Genomic DNA, 25,355 nt, shown 5'->3' on the forward strand with positions numbered 1-25,355 from the left:
GCCATGAGACTTACTGACTCTCAAGACTTTCTCCTTGGAAATGCATCACTGTCTAAACCCTACTTCTTTCTATGACACAGAAATTCTTTAATGATAGGTATGGTGGTTCATTTCTCATGTTCCTCATCTGCCAAATGACATGGACAAAATTTTCCAGTGCTGCCATGCTGCAGAGGACTTAATTTATGATTTTTTACTTTTATTTTTTTTGTTATAAGCTATAACCTACAAAATTTCTACATGGAGGATTCTGTAGGAATTTCAAGTGAATTATTTTAATGCAAATGGCAGAAGAAAAAAAAAGTGAGTCATCTTGCTTTTGCAGGCATGGGTCTTGGGGTCTTAGGGAGGGTTGTGTACAAACGTGTTCCTGAGACAGAGTTATGTAAGTTGTGAACAGGCTGTCATTTTTCTCTTTTGGCATATGAGATCAACATGCCTTCTAACTCAAGGAAAAAAATATTGAAAAGAAATGTAATGTGACAAATACAAAGATATAAAACTTTACCTCACAGAATTATAATAACAGAAATATTATACATCTTGGTTGAAAACCTATTAAGAAGATATTTATTGCTAGTCATAGGAAATTATGAATTTTATTTAGTATTCATTAAAAGATTACTTGCACCATAAGAGGACCATCTGTTACGCGTCTTTCAGTGGAAAGATACAAATCTGTTCTAACTGAAATCTGAAATTGATGTGAAACCATGCACCCATTTTGGTGCAGAACTGAACCTTAGCTAATACATCCTGTTTCTTAAGCAGGACTAATTGATTTGAGCTATGCATTAAACTAGCCATAGCTATGCACTAAACTAACCATAACTATGCAACTTATGACTGGAGAATAGGCAAAATGAACTTATGTTAGTCTGCAAAACACCAGGTAGACACAGTAATGAAAAAAAAAAATCAATTGAAATCTTTATATACTGTTGAAGTAATATTACGTAAAGAAACAAAAGCTCTGATAGCACCACAAGTATTGTTATCTTGAGGAGGAAAAAGGTGTTATAATTAGTTTTGAGTTTCTGGAAGCAAGTTTCAGAAAATATTGTAGCTTTTTAAGTAGGGACATGTAGAATAAAAACTCTACAAAAATCCTTATTTCTTTCTTCCCGCCATTATATACAATTATGCTCAGAAACCTGGTACAGGGTAGAATCTACATATTGTTAGGAGACTCTTTCTAGGCCAACCTCCCCCATCCACGCATGAGAGATAAATCATTGCACTGAAGCCATGTCTTCCTTTCACTTCTTTTGTCCCTACCTGCTTTATTCCATTCATGCCAGATGCAGAACAGAAAATACTTAAATTTAGTAGTGATCATTGCCAGCTGGTCAAGCACTAGAATTTGGGGGTATTAGTATAGAACCATACAGCCTTATGTGACTTATAAGAGAATGAGTCAGGACAGGAAGAAAAAACAAAAGGCTACCAAGGTTAAAGGATGTTTCCTTCAACCTTGCCTTCTTAAAAACCTTTCCTTTTTAAAGTTTCACTTTAAAAATTCTACATTTAGTGAGGATTATAAATGCCATTTAAACAGATGAATGAGTTACGTAATGATAGAAATGAAAGCTGTTATTTTGAACACTGAATAAAGCATTCACAGTCAAAAGCCAATGGGAAAACTGTGTTTTTGTTTAAAATTGTAACTTTCTGCTCTCAAAAAGCATGCAATACCACAGAACCAAATTAATGTAAAATCCAAACAATTTACCTGAAGATAAATCTGAACTTACTTGGTTTACAAAACAAAATGTAAGGAACAGACAATTCTCTTTCTTGCCAACTTCCAGTATTTTATTATTATTCCTGCAATACATTTTTTTTTCCTAAAGGTTCAGCTCTGGAAACCAAGTGATTACCCATGAATCACTTCTTTCAGATCCTACGAAAAAGTAACATTCATGACTCATAATTTCTTAGCGCTTCAGGACTGCAACACTGTCTTTACCACAAAAAAAGGACTACATGGGTAGAATGTGATTTTAGGAGTGATTAGTTTTCAAAATATACACCATGAAATGTAGTGTTTTCACTCTATAAGGATTTAGGCAAACATTTTCTTCTGCCTGAAAAGTCCTAATTTCCTACTACCTGATATACATTTTGCATTGAACAAATTTCAAAGCCCAAACCAAAATTTAATTAAAAACCACTAAATGCCACATGGCTTCCTGTGAAAAACATGCAAATAAACAATGTCTACGTAGACACAAGACCAAAAGGGAACTGGAACAACTTCCATCATGAAATAAAAATAAAATAAAAAAATCGAGCTTTTCATAGTCTTGCATACATTTTTTTTCAGTAATGATCAATGTAATTACTGTTCATAGCACAAGCACTCTAAAGTATGATTGAGGCATAAGTGTGATTCCAGAATTAACCTGCTTTTCTACTGCTGATAATTATTTAAGATTCCTTATTGCCTCATGGCTTGACACAAGGCCAATCACATCATCTGAGAACACTTGATTTGTTCAGAAAACTCAACCAGATTCTTCCCTAACATGTATTTTCTCTCCTATTGGCTCAGATCATGACCTCAGTAATATAAGGAAAATTCAGGCCAGAACAGGTAACATGGTTCCATTTGCACGGGTGTTTAAATTCAATACACAGCTAGTAAGAAAAGTGAGACCCACCCTGCCACAGGCAAGCAGTAAGGCAGTGTAGAAAGGAGCTTTACCACAGCTAGCATGCAGAGCACAGATAGAATGAAAAACAACAGCAGTTGCATAAGAAGAAACTTAATTGAGTGTTAAAAATAATTTTCAACAGCTAACTTGTATATATATACTCATAATTTTCTTCCCCTTCAAATTACCCTAATAGATCTAAACTAATGCATCCTTTGCATCTTTCTCACTTATGCTTCTTTTTCTTCCTTAGACACATCCTTATTTGAAGAAACACAGACGCAACTTTTATTTCTTCCAGCTAAATCAAGATAGCACTCAATTTAATACAGGACATATATATCTTAGATGTTCTTTAAGGCAAGTTTTCCTTTAAGCACCAAAACTAGGAGCAATTATTGCACCAAGTAAACCAGAACCTGGGCTCTAAAGAAAATTCTGACTTTCTGAGGAAAAGTGTTTTAGAAAATGATATGTTCACATAAGGTGCAGTCATTTTAAAGCTCACATTCATGCAGCTGTCCAAGTCACTGTAAACTAAGTGGTTCTAGCTGCCCTGTTTTACCATTTATATTTATAGCCTTACAAATACTTATAAATTGCACGATATCTATTCCACCACTGATTTTAACCTGAAGACTTCTGTGGATCATAGACGCCTAAAACAAAGTGTGAAATTTGGGTCATTGCTTCACAGCTGTAGCACTACCAAGTGACATCCATACATTCAAGGATGTTCTACTTCACTTCTCACTCCAGAACCACTCTGAGGCTACCTGAGTGCCTCTTCCACTGTGCAAAAGCTGCTTGTTACAAAGAACTGATTTACAAAATTTATTTGGAAAAATATACCTGTGTACATGAAAATAAGATTTTAGAACTCTAGTAATTAACCTGAATACATCATGGGAAAACATTACAATCCACTGTATATTTAGATAAATAACACATCTTGATGAATGGGAAAGCAAAGATATATAGATAAAATGCAAGAAAAGCACACATAATTTGTCTTGAAAAAGAATGCCAGACAGAATAATGGCTACACTTACTAGGTCTACAAAATTGTACCCTAGAAGATTTCTCTTGGTAAAGTAAACAAGCAAAAGCATTTCTGTTGGTTCTCCACACTATTTTGCCTACAAATATATTTTACCATTTACATATCTTAGAAAAAGGATGCATTAAAAAACAAACAAACAAACAAACAAAAAAAAAAAACTTATAGTGAGAAAAGGAGGTACTGTTCCTAAATTAGAGTACATAAATCCTTGATCTTCCCAGAGATTGAAGCACAAACGTGAACTGCATTTACATAAGATCAGGATTTTGAAATAACCAAGAGCTAGACCTGCACAGGTCGTTGGTGCATGTGAAGTTACATATATACCTGTTTTTGCAGGCCTTCCTAAGCAAATTCTGCATTGCATTGCTCTGAAAGACAGTTCCTTTGAAACAGTTACCTAGTCACAAATGATTGTTTTCAAAAGAAATACAAATGCTGTCTTAAAAACAAAACTGACAATAACTTAGATCAAAATCAGAAATCTCTCGAGAGGGATATTTTGAAGTCTTCCCTTGTAAAATGAACAAGAAAACAAACCTCACATTGTTACTTTCTCTGTCAATGAAAGGTTTACAACAATAGCATGGTTACAGCCTGACAAATGCTTATCGTTGCCCTGACTTAGTGAACACTGCATTCCACCCATAAATATTCTAAGTGTTTCCATCAGGGTAAAGACATCCAAATACAAACAAAATGAAGTGCCTAAAGGAGGAAAGAGGAACAAGAATTTATCAAGACTGCTGGTGATTTATGAGTAGTAATGATTATGGGGCCCAGGCAGTGTGAAGAGATGATTCTATTTATCATTTTCTCCCTGATAGCTATGTGCTAGAAATTGGCATCAATATATCATCAAAATATTAAGCTGGTGGCCCTGCAGTCTGGAATTTATTTAGGGAGATGTCATTGTTGCAGGTGTCTGTGATGGAAGGGAGGACAAGTTAATTACCTCTTCACCAATCTGGATCTCTCGGATGGAGCGAAGTAAAAGCTGGTATCCTTCAAAAACGATCACACAGTTTGGGTCACAGCTGTGATTCAGTAAAGACATGCTGCAAATGGTGGTAGAGTTGGAGAAAGAGAGTGAAAGAACTTTAGTTCACTGCCATTACGGTGGACATAATTTAAAAATAGCTATCCAATAAAATCCCTAGTAAATCAGCTGCTCTTGATTAGGGGAGAAAAATTAATGTTTAGCAATGAATATAAATCTTCTAATAGGAGCCACTCTTGGACCTGTTTACATGTTCCTTCCCTCCTTGTACTCTGCAGGGGAGGAAGGAGATGGACTCCCAGTGACTCTCTTAGAGGCCTTTCTCAGGGAAGAGTGCAAAGCAGGCAAGCTGACAACAATGTAGCTTAGAACAGTTCAGAATAAAAGATTTGTCCAGTAGAACTGTGTCTTATTTCTGCTGCTTCTGCTCAGTGTCGGGGCACTAATAACATACACCTTATCAGTTACTTTGGCCCTTAGTGGGACCATCCCTCTTTTAAAAGGGCACATATGAACATCTTCCTCCATGTACTTCTGATTTCCACATTTTACTAGCTGAGAAACAATCGACTCTGCCAGACCAAGAACAGTTTCATAGCTGACTCAACTCTGATGTTTCTTCTTCTATGGTAATGACCCACTGAAAGACCATTTCCGGCATCATCAGGCTGGAAGCAGAATTTTTGACTTATCCATCTTCTAGCTGCCTTTATTACTTTCCCCATCTGCCTGATTCAGCAACTCAGGATCCCCAATGCAGCTGGCAAAACGAAGGATGTTACCAAGGGTCACAGCCCTAGACCAAACCATATTTATTCAGTTCTTGACTCTTAAAGGGTTATAAAAAGGACCTTAAATCTTTTGATAGCCCTTCAAGCCTCACAAAATATCAGTGGTGAGTCTCCGCATGAACTCAATAGCATGCTCTGGGAGACGGTCTCCATTTCACTTAAGTGAGATCACTGGGCCTATTCCTGCTGGCAAGATGATGCAAAGAGGTACCACAGGATTTTATTTGTTTTAAAATATATTGGGATGCTGAAGCTATTAAGCCATGCAACAACATACAACCTTTTAATGAGACTATATGAAGCATTCTTCATCAAATTTCATCTTGTGGAAACTCTAATGTTTATAATGACAATTTCACCTGGAAGTGTAGACTGTCTCACCTTATTACATGCTGCAGCCCAGATGGAAGGGCATTTGCCTAGAATTTGGGAACCAGCAGTTTAAGTTCACAATTTTCCCATCTCAGAATGTTTTGAAGCAGCAAAATTAAAGCTGCTGTGAACTGAATTGGGAAAGGGTCTCTTGTATCCCTGACAGGGCATTATCACAGAACACAGATATCCACTTTCTTCCTAGTCAGGGGCTTTTTGTCAACCAAAAGAAAACCTTTCACTAATAACAATACTCTAAAATACTGTTCCTTTTTTTTTTTTTTTTTTTTTTTTTTTTTTTTTTTTTGAAGTATGTGAAAAGATTTGTTTCCATTCCACTATGAAATCAGATGAATGTTCCGTATTTTTCATAACACTGGTTCCCATTTCCTCCTTTGCCTTATCTTTACCACAAGCCTTTTTTTACCTCCTAGCCTTTGCCTTATCTTTACCACAAGCAGGCCTCGTTTGTCCTCAGTCAAATCTTGCACACATGACCTTAGTAGGAAAAGCAACAACAATGACAGGCCCCTTTAGATACTGACAACATGGTTCAACCCTATATTCACAAAAATTAAATTGAAAATTATATTTTATCTGCTCAATTTTATGTGCTCCATATTAATAGTTGCAGGTACCTATGAAGGCAAAACCTTCCCTCATACATCCTTCTTAACTAATACAAATAAGAAATAATTCAAATACTAACATCCATCTCTCAAGGGGCTTATCTTTTCACTTTACTGGTTTCTTAGTTATGGTAATTTGCTAATATACACATTTGATCTTTTTCTTTTAATTGCCAATTCAGAAGACTCTTGGCTGCAAAATATCTGCCTTCCAAAGCAACACATAACACACTTCCTTTTACTTGTTAGGAATGTTTAGTCACACGTTTTTAACATTAGCTTTTTTTTTTTTTTTTTTTTTTTTTTTACTTAGAAATGACTACCACCTCAATAAAAATAAAATCTAAAGACATATTCTATTTAAACTGTTTTAAATCTGTAATTGGGACTATTAAGAATTTTTTCAACTTGATGATTTTTTTCATTCTCCTATAATTTATTCCCATTTCCCAGTTTCTTGTTTGGACATGTTACCTGCTACATTTATGGTATGGCCCTTAAAGCTACCTAGGAAAAAAGGAGAAAACCTAACATAGATTTTGCCTGTGAATGAAACAGTGTTCACACTACCTGGGATACAGGCCAACACCAACATCCTGCATCTCTCCGTTACTGATGGTGAAACAGTTACAGGTCACCTGTGAAAACAAGGGAAAAAATCCAGGATTACCAGAGTAACTTGGAAACTCCATACTCAGATGAAAAAAACTTTCAAAATAAAATGAAGGGGCAACTGGTAATTGGATGGGAAACATTCAAGTTCAACACTGGTGCTCTTTCATTTTAGAGCAATCACATCTGGGACACACTCTCCTGTAAAACTGCAGTCAATTAAAAGCAGAAATATTAGTATCCTGCAAAAATGTGGGGTTAAACACATGCAGAGGCCCTATCTTCCTGTTCAGAGTGGGGGAAAAACCTACACAGAGGCTGAGAAGCTTAGCCTGGAAACAACACAGCAGATAACAGCAGATAAGGCCGGTGAAAAGTGTGGCTGTTTCCATTCTGGTACTCTACTGATGCCAGGCTGTCACAGACCTTTTAATGAGTACTACAAGAGCCTAAAGAATATATATGGCAGAGCCTTGAATTAAAGAGCAGTCTTGACTCTGGCAATGTGATATAGGCATAAATACATGCAAAGTTTGTGCAATAGTCCAGCTTTCACGCTATGAATATGTTGGTTTGCATGTATAAGATCACACAAAATCATCTTCAAATTATTGTTCAAGAGAAATATAATCTTTCACTTCACCTCAAATATTCAGCTTGATAGTGCATTCTTCCCTTGTACACTCGTACAAAACCAAAGTGGTTTTAGAAGACAGTGGAGAAGAATGAAAGTTCATTGCAAGAAGATACAGCCAAACCCCAAAGTATCAGACTGAAGTGTCCTGGTGATAGATCAGAAATTTGTAAATGCTTAGCAATTATCACTTTCATGGGCTTAAACAAGAACCAGAATGCAGCTCCTAATGAACTTCTAATATGTCTCAATTATTTTTTGTTGGTTTTGTTGTGGGGAGGATGGGGAAGGGACATGACTGTTTTCTTTGCTTTTTTTTTTTTTTTAAATATATATATTTTTATTAGTCCCTGTTCAGTTATCAATAACATACTAATAAAATACTTGATAAAGAAAAAGACTTCTTGTACATGCAAGTATTATGCAAAGTCCTATGCCTGTTCTGCATAACATTCAATTACTAATGCCATTTATTTTCTTTAGAACAGAAATGAGATAGAGTATGATTTGGCAGATCTGAAAATGAGATCTGAAAGTTGTAGTTTTATCCATAGAATAATTGCCCAGAACAGTAAATGCACACCTCTATTTTAAAGTGGTACACTGAACAATTTAATTGTACACCTTATCTTACAGAATTGATGAATTATTATTTATGAGAACATTAACCATAAGGTGAGAAAGAAACCCTCTTTCAAAATTTCTCATAAATTCTGACAGCAACGTTAATTTAAATAAATGCACATGCAGTAAGGCTTGTGTTTATTTATTTATTTTTAAATGGTTAGACAATACTATGATTGGTCTATTATTTATGTAACCCATTCAAATGTTCCCCATCAATTACCAAATGCATACATCTTAATTATTTCTGTTCTACTGGCACTGGACATGAAGTATCAGACAACTTCTGAACAAAGATTAGTTCATTTAAAGTGGCAATTATAGTAGTTTTAAAAATATTGACTTGATTTTGGTATTTATTGAAAAAATAATGCCTTCCAGGTAAAGGAGAAAGAAAGCCCGCTTATGTGGACCTCAGTGCTCTCTAACAGATTATGAAGTAGCAGAGGTCAGACATCTCTTAGAAGTAAATGAATCCCTCTTCCTTGCAGATCTCCTATTATTACCATAAAACTGTTTATATTAACAACATTGAATGTTGGAGTTATAGAATTAAGAGCTATAGAGACTATTTCATCATTTTCTAACATAGGTATGCATTCTATTGTGTGAAAAGTTTCATACACAGAAGTCACAAGCGTTTTACATTTTGCTTTTTGTAAGAACACACTATGTTTTTACAGATTATATGTAAAGAAAAATGTGAGATGAATGGATGCTCTGAGATTCAGACATCAAGAGTGTCCTTCAGAAGTAGCTCTCTGTGAGGCACTTTTTAACTTCTCCTGTTTAGATATCTTCAGAGTATACAGTTGCATCTCAATATCCCAGTGAAGTAGTGCAATACCATCTAATTTCTAATTATTTGCAGTTTCACATAGGGGACTAGGAATCAGAAGCATTCAGGACCACATCTAAAAAGGTATTTAGGCTTTAGACTAAACATAGGCAGAAATCTATGAACTTTGGGCTATATAACTTTAGTCACAGTCCAACCAGAGGCATAAGAAGTTTCAAGTGCTTTGGGATTTATTTAGCTTCCTTGCAGACAATCCTTCCCCACTGTTAAGCTCAGGTATGGAAACAAGAATTAGCCAGTAGTGCTCATACGGAGTGCATTACAGATATCGCCCTTTGTTGTGGTTGTTCTCTGTCCTCAGCAAATGCAGACAGAGGAAGCAAGGTAGGAAGTAGTATCTCATCGTTTATGGTGTATGAAATTCTGACATAATGACAATCCTGCACTGATAGTTTGCAGCTGGTAACAGGAATCAAAGATGAAAACTCCACAGTCTGGCACCTGGAGGTGAGGATGTTGGTTCTCTTTCAAATTTCTTATGAAGTTTCTAAAAATCTGAATATTCTCCACATCATTTCTGTTCACAAAACTTTTAAGAAGTTTCTAATCTCTCAAATTTAAAGGTGAGTCCTGCCAAGGGCAGTATTGGGATTTCAGTCCAACGGCCACCATAGGAGTTAATGTTGAAGACCACATCTCACAAGAAACAAAAAGAAGGAATTTCTTTTACACAAAACCCGAAGAAAAATCCATTTTCCTAGCTTCGCTTCCTAGGATTTGCTGACTTTTACGTGTAGCTCAGATACTAGCTAAAACTGGAGCATCCAGTGCTGTTGAGAAGACCACAGGTACACTGCCTGTTTCAAGACAAAGTGAGGAAACTGGTTACAGATCAAAACCTGCTGTGACTGGAAGTTAACTAACCCCATTTCTACGGAAAACAAAACAAAGCAAACAATGCCGTTCTTCTGTTATTGTGTTGCTTTCAGGTTCCATCATCACTTTGCCTTTTTTTCTGCCTTAACTGAACCATCTTATTCTTGATACAATGATCTTCGAGGTTCTGATTCTCTGTGAACCCAGATTTTGAAATAAGGAAGAATAAACAATATGGGGCAATACGCTGCTTCAGAATAGAGTTTCTTCCTTACAGAGGCATGGCCTTTGTCATCTTAACTCCTGTAGAATCATCTATCTTGGTTATTTAATTTATGCTGCAGTTCAACTTGTCCCTTATGATTCCTCTAAAAACTCTTCTCTGTCCAATGCCATAGCACTATGAATGCATATCTACATATGGAGACTGAACAGAGTACTCAGAGTTTGCTAGACCTACAAATAAGGAAAAATGTCCACATACTTTGGAACTCCAAAGTTGCAAAGTCAAATTCCTTGCCATTTCTACAATTTCTGAAATAACACATTTCCCAGCATGAGAACTGAGGGCAAATTCTCACAGGAGATTCACAGGCTTTTCAAGTCTCCACAATGCAAAACTTTTTTAAGAATATCGCAAAGCTCTCAAGGTTTATCATCATAGATTGATTGGCAATACCATTCACCAACAATTTAAAGTGTCAGTCCTCAGTGTTTGAGTTTGCACTGTGACAATAAATCCTGCAAGATTATTTAAAAAGAATCACTATTTCAAGCAACAAACAATATTATAATGTATCCTGATTGATTTAAATAAAAAGATTTGTTTTTTGAGAGACTGCACGTGTTTTAGAGAGGTATACTGTACCCCATAAGTTAACCCAAGAAGACGACATAATCTTTCCCAGCCTGGTAAACACACAGAGGGTAAAACAGCTTTACTGACTGACCACTGTTCTCACACATATTTTATCAGCAAACAAAAACTGCTGCAATCTGTTATGTTTTATTTCCTCTCCAAATAGCATATGAGAACTCTGCAATTTACCTCGTAAGGAGGTCTCTGCTCCCAGGACATCTGGAGGTACTGTCTAAGCAATCTCTGCCTGTGCCAGACTTGCAGTCCAATGGAGAGCCATGAAGATTAATTCTGGTGTTCACATTTGACAGGGTATGAAGGATTCAGTTTGGCAACATATTGCCTTGGATTTGCATTCAGTTCTGCCTATCCTAATCCAAAGCCCTCCTACTGATTGTGGGTGACTGTGGCCGCAGTTCAGACCTCGTTCATATCACTTTACACTACAGATTTGCATTTGGGTTAAATAAAGCAGACTTAGACCCAATAGCAGGACATTCCAGATCTGGGATTTCAGACACTAAGACAACGGAAAATTTGCATAGGGGACGCAAGAGAAGAAAACAAATTATTAGTGGTTAAAGATTGCTGCACAAATCAAGTTACAAATACCAGGACTAATAACAATCATTTTGTCTCCATGTGTCCCTGTATATTACTGCAGCACCGTGAGGTAGTTCTTGCAACGTGCACAAGAAAACCTCAAAGAAGGATTAACAATGGACACATTGCACCAATAAGGCCAATATCATTTTCAGCTTTGATCTAGAATGACTCCAGCCATCTCTGTAAATGGTGTGTCACAGCTGGCATATTCTAACCCACCAGCAGGAAGAAAGCCAGAACTTTTCCCCCTAATTTATGAACTCAATGTAATGTAAATTAAAGATGAAAAAACAAAAACAAGTTCATGGATTATTAAGTTTCCCTTCCACAGGAAAGCTGGCTGGATATTCCTGATCACTAGCGAATATTTAACAAAAGATGTTGTAACCAGTTGTCATGTTGTAAACAAGCTTCTCAAGAGACTCAGGCATTAGCCAGGTGGAAGGGGTGGGCAGTAAATGCTATGCAAGGGACAGACTAATTCAAATGACCAAGACGTGCCCCAGAGACCTCCTAGCACCACCGCCCCCATTGTAGGTCTGTACTGATATCTCCTTCCCATTTGAGGATGAACAGATACAAGACACAGATGGTTGATAGATCTCAAATCTGCTAATGACTTCATTTGGCACACAGAGTGCTAGGGTAACAGTGCTAAACACTGCTGCAGTGCTCAAGTGCAAATGCATGGTATGCCACGGCAGCGACAGACCTGTCAAGGCCCTGTATTGAGCATCCTTCATTTAGCTGCTCGTGGCCAGAGCCTATGGCCCCAAAAAGACACAGGTAGGCAGAGCTCCTCCTGCTCTGAATCCTCAGCTGTGTCCAAGGGACAGCATTTCAGAGAGGGTAAGAGGAAATGGGATGAGGTGGGAAGGTAAGTTGTCTGCTACCAGAGTGCTGTGCTGAAAGAAGCCCTGCCACAAGGCGTATATTTCTGGTGTGTGTACACACAGGTTTTACTAAATCAGGAGCTTTGAATCCAGTTCTCTGCTGTATTGTACTCAGGACCTACCTGCTTCCATAGGAGCCACAAAATCAACAGTAGAGGAAGGAAGCATTAAAAGAACTGAAATAAACCAAGAAAAAGATTCTTCTGTGTTTTGTTCTAGACTGAAATCAAAACATGTTAGGATGGTTTGGGGAAAAGTTTATCTAATTTAGATTTTCAGACTATGGAAATGGGACAAGTACTTAACTGTTTGTGATACATGCTCAGAAGCCAAATTTTGCTGCAATATCACGGCATTCATAGGAGTTACATTTCTTTCACACCAGGACTGAATTTTCAATTATTTCATTTTTCTTTAAGAACAATACATCCTATTTATCTCTTGTGCCAAATCGTTAAGGTTTTGGCTGAATTAGAAACTATTGCTTCAGAGCTACTTACAGCAAAGATGTGGATTTCCAAATGTTCTCTTAGTTTTTGTCATCGTTGGAGATCTTTCTTCCTATCAACTGTCAAAATTTCAGGCCACTTTTAGCAATCCTAGCAAATAAGAGTTTCTTATGAGCCTGCAGAACACCAGTATCCCTTGCAGATGGGTGTCACCACCTACCAGCCAGTAGACCAGATAAATTTGGCCTGACATTAACAGATGATTTAATGCGACTGTGCTTCAGGCATCCCTTTTTAGTACTCAGCTAAGTGGTGCAATTTTGATTGGAATGGAATGAAAATAGGTCATGGCAAATTACCTCCTATCTTCTTATCCCCATACATACTTCTCCAATCCTTCAAATGAAAATATTTAGCTATGTAGCTAAATATATTTGATCATCAAGAATTTCAAAGCCATCATTACTAGGACAAATGTTATGTTTGCTATGGGCACTTTTTTTTTTTTTTTTTTTTTTTTTTTTTTTTTTTAAGTGTGTGTGTAAGATGTAGTTACTGACCCAAGACATGAATAGCTAAAGCCTGAAACATGCAAAAACATTGCACTTTTTTGGTAAAATGAAGTATCCTGAAGTTCCATAGAACTCCCATTAAAAAAAATTGTGTTCCTTGTGTTCTTTTTACGGACTATTCTGCCAACAGTCAGCAAACCTCATGTTGCCTTTGGAGAAACTCTAGCTTTTACCTAGCTCTGCAAATACTATTATTACTGCTTTTTGGAACAGAACTAAAACACATCTATTTCTGGAGCAGAACTGGACAGAAGGAACTGCAAAGTCACTAATGGACCATATTACAGTATGCATGCAGCAGTTGGCATTATTAACTGGAGTAGAGGCATGACAACCATCTCTTCTTCCTTATTTTCCTGCTGGTAAGTCCACTCCTGTGAGATGGGGCAAAGTTATTAACTTGATTCCTGCAGCCACTGTATGCCCACCTGTTCAAAGTAAAACTACTTGCTTCTTGGATGAGATCAAACTTGATGGCATCTGGGAGTGGTTAAGTGACTTGGTATTTGTCTTGCCTTTCGGCTTATCTGCTCTGCAATGGAATATTCAAAAACCAAATGTGGGACTAAATATGAAAAATAAAGGTGAGACTCAGCTATAGTTTCTGGTGTGAAAATGGCATAGGCAAAACAAGATTAATGAACTAATCTTGAGCTAAAAATATGGTGGAATAAATGAGTACGTCATCTCCAGTACCCAGATGATTTCTTCATACAAGACTCATAACTGCTAGACAGCCTATGTTAGGTGAGATGAAACCTAGCCCAAATGTTTCGGGCTTGGCTGACCTTATTCTTACAATTGCCAAATAATTGTTGCTCCTTCTGGAGGTGTTTGTTGAGCAAGACCTTCAAGTGTATTTCTCTCTTAAGGTTCATTGATGCAAAGTCTTTGGATTTGGTCACTTGGCTTGGTGGATTTTTGCATCTACTTCCTCCTTCCTTTTTCAGTTTTCACTTACTGCCTAGCAATATATTTTCTACTGGGAAGAAAAAAAAAAAAAAAAAAAAAAAAGTGGGAGGGAAGATAAAGCCTGGGGAAAATGCTTTTCATGCAATTTCTTTAAAATTGTCTCTAAAAGGAAATTCCTGAAAGCACAAAAACTTGAAGAGGAAGAAAATTCAAAATGAGAAGAAAAACAAAATCAGAACTCTCTTCCAAACTGTGATGGCATAAACCAAATATTTTAATTACTTGAAAATGTTTAAAAAACAAAACCACCCATACTTTCAAAGTTTGATTTTGATTTTTTTTTCCTGTTAAAAATGCTAAATAAATTTAGAAACATAGAAAGCATTTTTGAGCAAAACTCCACAAGTTTTCTTTTTTTTTTTTTTCCCCCACAAGCTGCACATGGTTTTTAGACCAGTTCTAGTCTCATTTTGCTACTTGAGTTACATCCTGAAACAGATGACTGAGGAGTTTTAGAACTGAACCTGTTTTGTTGTTGTTGTTGTTTTTATGAGGGTGAAAAATGCATGGAAACAACTCGCGACACTGTAAACATGTATGTGTCCCTGATCCCTGCAAGCAGGGCTAACTACAATATACTCTGGTTTATATTAACCAGATGAAATCTCAGGCTTTTGTAAAGTTTGGACATCTAGGTCCAAAAGAATACTCATGTAACTATTCCTTCCAGATCCTTCCATTTTTCTTACATGCTTTCCCACCAGATGAACAACTATTACTTTTCTTTTGACATGCAGTTTCATAAAAAATTGTTATTGTTATTTTGTAAAATCATTTGGTTTTGATCAAAACAAAACAAAAAGGAATTTAAGTTATTTACATATCATTTACTTTTTAACTTTTTCCTATCATTCAAACTAGGTGACATTACTACTTTTAAAAATCAGGGGGCCAGACATACCCTTTTGTCTGTCAGTGGTCTAAGCCCTTTCTCCCCACTAAAGATTTTCAGAAATATGTAAATAAGACAATAGCAAGCATGGCGAACGTTCTTCCTTCCTGACAGCTAGCAAAACAAACATCTGCTAAGAGCAGGTAGTTTCAATTACACACAAAAAAATAATTTGAATATTACATGAGCTCTTCACAAAATGCCTACATAGAATTTCCTAAAGAAAATACTTTCCTTTGCCTCTAAGTTTGTTAGCAATTTATTAGCACATGCCTGCAAAATGCTTTTAAACTCACTTTTGCTTCTTTCTTCCATAGAAAACATATGAACAGGATCATCAGACACAATGACTGATGCTACTGTCCCCTAGGAGGTGTTCTGCATCAGATAGGCCAGCTAAGAAGTGTGGAGTGCCAGATGATATCGATCAAATAGATTAAGACCAGGTGGCAATTAGAAGTTTAACAGGACAAAGTAAAACTGAAACAAAAAGCCCACTATGTAGGTAATCTTGAAATACTGAAACAGCCAGCTGATGACCTTAACCAGATGTTTTTTGGTAAAAAAGGGTGACTGCCTACTGGAGGTGGTTTTAAGAAATCCAGGCACTGAGGAGGTGGTTAAACCAGACCCCAGTTCTAGACATTGACCTGACTGAAAGGAAAGACTGATTGCACTCAGTATGAGCGTGTGTTGGCACAGAAGCATGAATATGACCGTATCAGAAAATAGCATGATATAGAAAGGCAGAAAATGTAAGTCAAACTCCATTTCCTTTTTGGGACAAAATATGCTATTATGTTTAAGGTAAAGATGTGATGCATAGAATAAATTAAAGCCAAAACAGTAATTTTAAGGCCTGCATAACTCAAGTCCTCTCTACTCAAAGAGTTCATGGATTTTCATAGGACTTGTGCACCCATAGTATCTCTAGAAAATCACCTCCATAAGGGTTTCCAGCCAGATTTTTTTTTTTCCTACAACTCTGTTTTGCTGGGCTATTTCAAACACTGCTCTAATCAGGAAACAGTTTAAATAATTTAATTTTTGGAATTCCATAACATTGGATATGTTTAGTCTCAACACAGTGCATACGCTTCTAGTTACTGTGAGGATAGCTTTCACGCTGATGCCACTAGTTTTCTCATTCCCATAATGTTAGTCTGACATTCTTGGACAATTCTACATGATAATAAAACACAGACAGTCAATGACATCTAACGTTACTGAAGGCAATTTGCTAGCATTGTGGACTACATTTGACCATATTGGGAAGTGACAGAGTGAGTCGGGAAAAAAAAAAATAACAATCCTGCTCTACTCCTTTGAATCTGCAGGGTGCATTTGCAGGATCTGCACACAGGATCTAAACCAGAGCTGCAAGTCCCATTTGTTGGCTAAGGTGGGGGATTTTGCTTGAAGGGACTCCGTTTGCTACAACCTGCTCCATTCAGAAAAGCCTGGATACTTTGTACACAGCGAGTGCTATGGAGGAACCTCCCTTTCATATTTCATTTGGAGCCATTTGTGCCTTTTGAATGAAAGTACTGGTAGAAGATATTTTGGGTGAACAAGGCTTGCAGCACCCCACAAAGTCAGTACCCCAGAAACTAGCAGGGGGAATGTCACTGTTCAATCCATCAGGACTCCTCAGAAGCACCACTGCTTCAGTAGAACAGATAATGATTCTAATATACCATTCTACCTATATCTGAATAGAATAGATCTTCCTTTGAAATAATGCTTTACTGTACCAAATTAGTAGTAACCATTATACAGATTTTCTTTATCATTACTATATGCTATTACTTGTTAGGAAGAAAGACAACACTTGAAAGTAGCATTAAGCCATACTTTCATTAGAGTAGCAGTCAGATTAAAGAAAATATGACTTAGTCCAAAATAAGCTCATAAAACAAGTTTAGAGAATGCCTAGTTAATATGACATCAAACAATGAGCTGACAAAAGGATTGCAAAACAGTTACATGTAGAGTAACTTTTAATAGCAAGTAACACATAAAGTAACTTTTAATAGCACAGCTAGAATCATAGCTTGCAGAAATAAAAAGCCATACTTCCTGCTTAACAAACTCTCTTATAGTATACAGACTGTAAATTGAAGAGAAAATGATCTATGTTTCCTCTTCCAGGCAGAGGGATGCCACTTGGAATGTATAACCAGTTCCACAATTCTCAAGAATGCAGGCTGAGCTAGAAATTTACTGGAAGACTTTTAGCTAGCATAAATTGTATCAGAAATTCTAAGGATTTTAGGTATATTGGGATATCAGCAGTTTTCAGGACCTAACTGGTGAAAGCTGTAATCAAGCTGCTCTGAATTCAGTGTTGGCCCAGCTTCAAGCAGCATGTAAAGAAATGATCTCTCAAGATCCCTTTCTACCTTTGAATCAATCTCCACTGATTCCTCATGTTTTTATTTCTGGCTCTTTGTATGTAAATACAAACCTCAAATCTATCTAATTTAAAGGAACAAATGGTCCTCATTAGATATTAAAAGCCTGTTTTAGAAGAAGAAGTGGAAACAGTTTATTAGCCCTTATGTAATTGCCATTTTCTGTGAGATTTCGCTTTATGAAGTTTATAACTAAGCAATCAACTAATCAACTGGTAGGAAACATTTCTACTTTCCTAGGACTAGAAAATGGAAGGTGTCAGGAAGCTCTCCTTTCAGATGGCCTGTGGCTTCTGTATGTCCAAGATTCTTACCCACACCCACAACAGATATCAGCCAACAAAACCTTTTCTGATTTCACATCACTCCTGGTATCCTTCATTAAGAAGGCTATGTACCACCGTGTACTGGAAGTTGAAAACCATCGCAGCAGGACTTTCTTGCTGTTTCTAATATAAGATAAACGGAAAAGGAAAGGAAATGAGTGGAAATCAGCTAGAGGACAGGAAGTTTGGAATAATAAGCAAGTGCACTGAGGAGTACAAAAGAGATAGAGATCTGAAAGTAATTTGTGTATATTTCTATAATTCAAAGAAACAACATGGGATTCTAATTCACCTGCTGTACTATGTGATATGCATGAGTACCTGAAGCAAAAAAATATAAATTAGGCATTGTAAATAATAATAACAACATGGAAGAAAGACTTTTCACCTTCACAATTACATTATTTGATCTTTCACTCTTAAAGAAAAAAAAAAAAGTATTTAATTTTGAAATGTCTCTACCAGATGTCTTTGAAATATATTATTAAAGGAAGGTTAGACAAACATTATGTTGAGCACACAGTTCAAATGCTTGTGGGTAGCTAACTAAAGTTCACAGACCTGTATGTAATTGCTGTCTACAGGAAATACTTATGTCAAAGAAATAATTTTCTCCTCACTCCTTCACCTTTGCCCTTCCACAAACTCACCAGCAAAGAAACCTTATAAGAGCATTTCTGTGATGAACAGTGTCAGTATGAGATGAACTAAATAACTAAATCTAACAGCCAGGAATATAATCTTGCAACTTCTCAGAAATGAGATTTTAACAATTTTTAATTGGTAAATAACATAACTGTATACAAATAGGCTTGAAAAAAAATTTACTCTTCATTTGTCCTTATTTAGACTGCAACATAAAATTTGCACTTACATTAATACAAATTAGCACAAACTTCAGTGGCATCAGGTGAGTTACACAAAAACAATAATTAGATAGCAAGAAAGTTCACTAGACAAACTAGAATGAGAACTTCCGAGAGCTCTTTGTAAATGAGCTCTCTTTTTAAATGGGGTGATCCAACTCCTTGTGGTTAAAATTCTGAATATTTCAGACATAACAAATCCTTTCCATTAAACATCTGCAAACTTTGGGTTGCTTAATTCTTAATCTAAGCTCTGTACCACTAATGCCTCAGGTTCATATCTAATAAGGAAAAATATTTTTGTTTTTTTGTTTGTTTTTAATAGACAGTAGATGTGATGATATTAAACAAACAGACTAGCCAAAGTTGGAGGGTATTTAAAAATAGCATGCAGTTTTGTTTCACCATTATCTTGAGATACCGTGAAAGGAATTGAAGCTTTGCATTTTTCAAAATCGTCTGTGTTTTCTCAGCATGTAAATGATATACTGCCATTTGCAAAGTGACTGCTACAGCCATGCAATCTTTCATGTGAAAGTGAGAATTTTGCCTGCCAACAAGTATCAACATTTCTTTACAGGAAAAGTTGTATCATCCTCCCTCTTATATGCAGACAGGCAAAATAAATACCAGTAGTAAACCCTAGTAAGCAGATGAATACCAGTATGTTTTCATTTAATTCTCTTTAGAATACCAATACGTTTTCATTTAATTCTCTTTATCTTGTGATTTTTAAGCCAATTCAATTGTTTTCATAATCCAGATTCATGATTTCAGAAACTTTGAGAACAGACTCAATATTTACATTTCAAAGTCCCAACATTCACTACAGTCTGAGCAAATTACAATGGTGTTGTGTTACATATTTCAAGAAAGAAATATGGATGTTTTGGCTCTAGAAAACTAATTACAGATTTACAAAATACCCCTCTGATACACAGCACTCTCCTAGTGCTTCATGCTCTTTTTTACTGATATGCAGATTCGCTCTCAGCAAATCTTTATCTACAATTTACATACCCATTCCTCTGAGCTTCTCTTACTTTGTACAAACCAGATCTTTACATACACCTCATACAAGCAAACCTGCTAGATGAGCTGTGATTTCAGCAAGCAAGAAGGAGTACTTGGCATTTCTACCACACCTGACAAAACCTGGGTGACAGGAAAGAACATACTAATCGTTGGTCAATACTATAGCAGTAGAGCTGACCGAGCTCCCCACCTCCACATCCAAAGAAAAATCTAAGTTTATATATCAAAACTCTCTTAAAAACAAGACAAAACTAAAGAAATGGCAAAACTGAATTAGAAATATGAGCCACAAGACATGAGATTATTCAAATCTACTGTTGCGTTTCTCCTCACAGTTGGCATTTTGATGCTGGCTTCTCCTTATGTTCATACTGTTGTTTTCTTTTTAAACCAGTGTAATGCCAAAAAGCTACATGCCAAAATACCTTCTTACTTGATGAATTTAATCATTTAAAATTCAATATTATGGCTATGATTATTTAAGGACTTATTATTTCAGAGCACATTTTCCTTTCATGTAGGACTTGTCTCTCATATTATTTGACTTCCCATGAAAATTTTACCTTTGAATTATTATATTTTCATAATAGAATGAAGTAAAACTGCAAATTAATTCCTAAAACCCAGACTTTTCACCCTAACAGTCTATTCATGATACAAATTCATGATACAACATGCATTTAAAATAAAAATTACCAAATGACACTACACAAGGTTTCATTAACTGGTAGTTCTTGTGATGAGTGCCACATGAGAACAAATTAAGTACATTCATACTTTTTCCCCCACCAAAATGTTGATTTTTTTTTTTTATGACAGAAAAAAGTAATTTTTTACATTAAATCCTGTTCAAGATACAATTAAACGTTTTGTTTGTTTAATATTTTACATGCTGCGGTACTCTTGGCCTCAACTATAAATCAACCGTGTGAAATCATAAAATTGTCACCTTTGGCTCACCCCAAAACAAGAATTCCGAATATCAAGTCTTCAAACACTTCCGCTTTGACCACTTTCTCTCCTCCCCAACCCCTCCCCCCCCCCCTTTTTTTTTTTTTTTTTTTTAATATTGAGCTCATCCTAATGAAAACACAAAACATTTAGAAAGTCTTAATTATGATCTAGGCTTTGTGAGTCTTTCCATATTGAGTTCAAGCTTCTTCCACTGAGAGTCAATTGCATCACTTCCTCTGTGATGCTGAAACAGATACTGGTGAGGGTCCTCCTATCCATGAATGAAGCACCAACTTCTCTCAAACTTCATTATTACATTTTTAACATTTTCTACTCACTGTGAAGGTAGCATCATATTGAAAAGTCTGTTAAGCTATTATCACTTGTTGGATCATTTAAATACACTATTCAGTTTGTATAAGATATTTAAAAATATATGTAACTTATTCCTTAGGGGCAAATTCATACATTGAATCTCTTTCTCCAAATCACATTGCCAACCCTCCAGTTACACATCTGTGATTTTAAACAAATTAAAAACCAGAAAAGGGAAGGTCACAAAAAGTATAAAATGACTGAACTAAGAGAAATAAAATAGAAATCAAAATTACAGGAGCTAATGCATTCAAAAAAAAATAAGTTCAAATAAATAACTTTTTTCTTAGTGAGCGTTTATTAACAGTTTGATTGTAGGAGGAGCATGGAGGAAAGGACCCTGTAAAATGGCAGCCAAGGCCAGTGGCACTGAATTTCCACCATATATGGCTCAAAGGTCATCTAGTACCCAGGCCTACAGAGAATAAAGGAAAAGGTAGAGTTTTGTTTTAAAAATTGCTACACAGCTTAGCTGCTCAGCAGTTCTGAGCAGCAAGCCAGCTCTGACACTACAGGCCCATGCTCTCAAAGGTGCCAGCACGGCAACAAAACCAGGAGCAGCGCTGCCTCCACACGTGCCTGCAGAGCTGAATTCAGCCCTGTGAAGCTCAAACTTCACTCACCTGCAGTTCTCAAGGACTCCAAGCCATGCTCACCAATCCATAAAAGCATCCTCTCACTAAGGATGCTTTATAACTGCCAGACAACTGAGGGTACATGAACTGTAGGCCTTGCCTTGTGAAGGAGGCTGCATAAATACAGCGGTCTGTCCACTGAGAACTTCTCACCCAGTCAGCTCCTACACATGGAGACTGCGCTTCTAACTCCCATATCATAGGAACAAATGAATGCTGGTACCTTGAGTGAATAATGATTCTCTTCTGCTGTTCTGCAACTGAAAAGTTAATTTAATATCATCACCTAACTTTGTGCAAACTAGTCAGATATTTGAAGTTGGGGACCTACTTCTTCCCTCTTCACTCTTGTTCAACAAACAGGCCCTGCCTCTGGAAGCACTTCTAGAGTTTTGTTTTCACCTGAGCTTTTTTCTCATCAACCTCAAAGGTGGTTCATGGATTATTGCTGATTTGTCTTGCCCGCTTCAGCAAAGGAACCACCCTGCAACCCATGGCTCAGGAGTGGTGCATCTGTTTTCCTTAAGTATCGAGGTTCTGGTTATGGCAAATTGTGTCTGAAGACCCTGCAATGCGATTACTCTAAAAAAAGTAATATTAATCAATCTTATTTTTTTTTGAACAGCCACTCGATTTTCATGATGAATCTGTCCATTGGGAGGATTCCCAAACCAGAAGAGTCAGAGTCAGCCCCAGGACCTGTGCAGGTGGGGGATGCGACAATAAGAACTGTGCAGGGCAGCTTTTGAAAAACATATCACTGAGTAATATTCAGCAATATTTAGTGAACTGAATGCAGAAGTCTTTTAACAGAGGAAGTATGTTAAAGTGAGAACTCAAGTGTAGCAAACTCAGTTTTGATATCTAAAGGATGATCTGTTTATACCATAATACTCCCATGAGACTGGGCAGCAACAGCAAAGGGCAGGAAAGCTGAAGGGTTTTAGGAGAGCTGCATTAGTACTGGCATGTAGAGAGATGGAAGCACAGATGACTTTGTCAAAAAAAAAAAAAAAAGAAAAAAAAAAAAAGAAAAAAAAAGATTGAACTTCTGTGTAAAGCCAATATTTTCAAAAAAGCCCTATTTATACAAAACCAACAAATCTGCTCCAAGGAGACACACAAAGAGATCACTGCAAAATAAAGCTCACTTCTATTTACCCAGACTTCTCTCTGCAAAAATCTTTTCTGGATTTGCGTGCATGACTACAAATATACTACCATGTCACTCTGGTTATTTGTCTAAAAAAGAAATATTATTTAATGATACACGCTCTTTGGCTGAAATTTATCCACAAAGCCACACATTTTGCAAACCAAGTATCCATAGTAACTAACTGCATAATAACTGACCATGGGTATTTATCGGTTTCAAAATTATTCACAAATGAAACTGTTACATATTTGAATTAAGCCTGTACATTTAATGGGCCTAAGTCCATGAAAAAAAAAAAAAAAGTTTATCCTAATTAGAGCTCAGTATATCATTTAATTTTCAACAAATCATTTACCCTCCAAAAGCAGATTCTGCCTTTATGTTTGGAATGCCTAAAAGTAAATCATGGATCTGTCAAAATTCATTCAGAATCAGCTCAAACCTTTCCCTTTTGTTACTATTTTTGAAATCAAGGAACCAATCATGAACTAAGCAGTAAAAATTCACACTCAAATACTGAAATTGTGACAGTTGCTGAGTCTGTAGATACATTTGGTGGCTTAAAAACTGAAGATACTGTGGCTTATTATTGTGATTGCATTGCAGCAGAGACGCTGAATGTAAATTACCATCAAAAGGCAAGCTTGAAGAAGCCTCTGGAGAACTGCCCTGCCCTAAAATAGCACCAATTAATGGAACAATGAATGTTGGAAAATATTCTTTTTTTGTTTTTGTTTGTTTGTTTTAGCCCACACAGAAATTTTACCCAGAGAATCCCGCAAATTATGTTTTCAAGTATTTTGGAGGGGTGTTTTTCTGTTTCTTTCTTTCTTTTTTTTTTTTTTTTTTTTTTTTTCTCTCTCTCATCATCTTCTCATTATTAGAATAAAAACTCCTTAAACGTTTTTTGAGTAGAACTGGAATCAAAAATTAATAATGCTTCAAATCTATGAAGTAAAATAATGGAATATTACATTATGTAAGGCAGAAAAAAAAAAAAAAAAAAAAAAAGGCAATGCTTTTGAAGAACCTTTCCTCCTTCCAGCTTCTCACAAAGCTTCTCTTTCTTGCTTCTCATTTTAGCATTTCAGTTGCGTAACTACAAGTTGAAACCAGAGTTCAGAAGGCCTGAAATAATATTTGCTTGAATATATGTAGCTTTATATTTCTATTTGCTCAAGGACATCAAACAATGTATAAGTGTTAATTAGTCATAACAGGCCTGTGAAGAATGCAAGTGCAGAACTGAATCATGGAGGAATTGAATGCAACACCAAGGCCACACAGCACACCAGCAGCAGTTAGGTATACAAAGGAATTTTGCTCAGCATCTCTAACTGTATCCAAAAGGTTACAGTTAAAAAGAAAAACAACAAACAATTTTCTTTAGAAAATAACAGAAGCACAAAATCCGCAACTGAAATTGGATTTCTGTCTTTACATTTCTCTGTGGCAGACGTTGGCTGTTCTGTGCTGCAGTACAGCTGCAGGCACACTGTTGGTAATGTTATGCCAGTTAAGGGGCTGTGTATTATTTCATGTCCTCTGTCTTGACAGCGTAAAGTTGTGAAATTGGCTGGTAGCTCCAATGTACTTCTCTAGTGCATTTTCAATCTGCATTTGCCTTTCTCCATTTATGCAGACTGCTGCCTAGCTGTTAACTGCCATTACAGAGCACGCTCATCATACAGTAAAAATTAAAGTAACATAAAAAGAGTAGTGGATGGAATCTCCTCAGCAGCCGAAATTTATAAAGCACCAGAGCTCTTTTTAAAGCTTAACCATAAACCTGGAAGGAAAATCCCGAAGAATCAGGGATGAGAGCAAACTGCCATAGAAATTCCCTGCAGCCCACCTTGTGCACTCAGTGCAGTGGGGCTTTGCCTCTTGGCACCTGTGGTACTGAAGGTGAAGGGATGCCCCCTGTGGTCAACAACCCACCTGGGCCACACTAGGTAAGGGGAAAGTGGCAGCTTGGACTTCCCTGCCTATGCCCTCAAACACAGGTGACTGTCAGGGCAGAAAGGTACCTCGGAAGGCACCCAGCACTGAACTTGTCAGGGCCACAATTTAATATGGAATCTGACACAGCTACTATGCTTTTCTGTATGCCCTGTTAGAGGTCATGTTCTCAGAACACTTGTACCGGCAGATAAAAAGCTCCACATCCACTCCTGCCTCTCACAGAGCTGAGTAAAAGCTCCTGTTTTGAGGAGCAGAGGCCTCTTGGGAAGGGCTGTCCACGTGGCAGCCAGGAGGAGGCCCTGAGGCAGCCAAAGGTTGCTCAGGGGCAA

The 25,355-nt window shown here is 36.7% G+C and overlaps 1 protein-coding gene across 7 annotated transcripts in view; it reads right to left on the bottom strand.

Annotated features, from left to right (window-relative positions):
• Positions 1-25,355, bottom strand: part of SMYD3 (SET and MYND domain containing 3) — a 396,214-nt gene that overhangs the window by 84,247 nt on the left and 286,612 nt on the right. For all 7 annotated transcript variants that reach the window (XM_084512204.1, XM_084512205.1, XM_084512202.1 and 4 more), the window contains exons 6-7: positions 7,083-7,150; positions 4,676-4,778 (exon numbers count right to left, since the gene is read on the bottom strand). In XM_084512204.1, coding sequence (XP_084368330.1) covers positions 4,676-4,778; positions 7,083-7,150 — 171 coding nt within the window. The remainder of the gene's footprint in view (positions 1-4,675; positions 4,779-7,082; positions 7,151-25,355) is intronic.

This window comes from Aythya ferina (genome assembly GCF_964211825.1).
Source record: "Aythya ferina genome assembly, chromosome: 3".
Taxonomy (NCBI): Eukaryota; Metazoa; Chordata; class Aves; order Anseriformes; family Anatidae; genus Aythya; species Aythya ferina.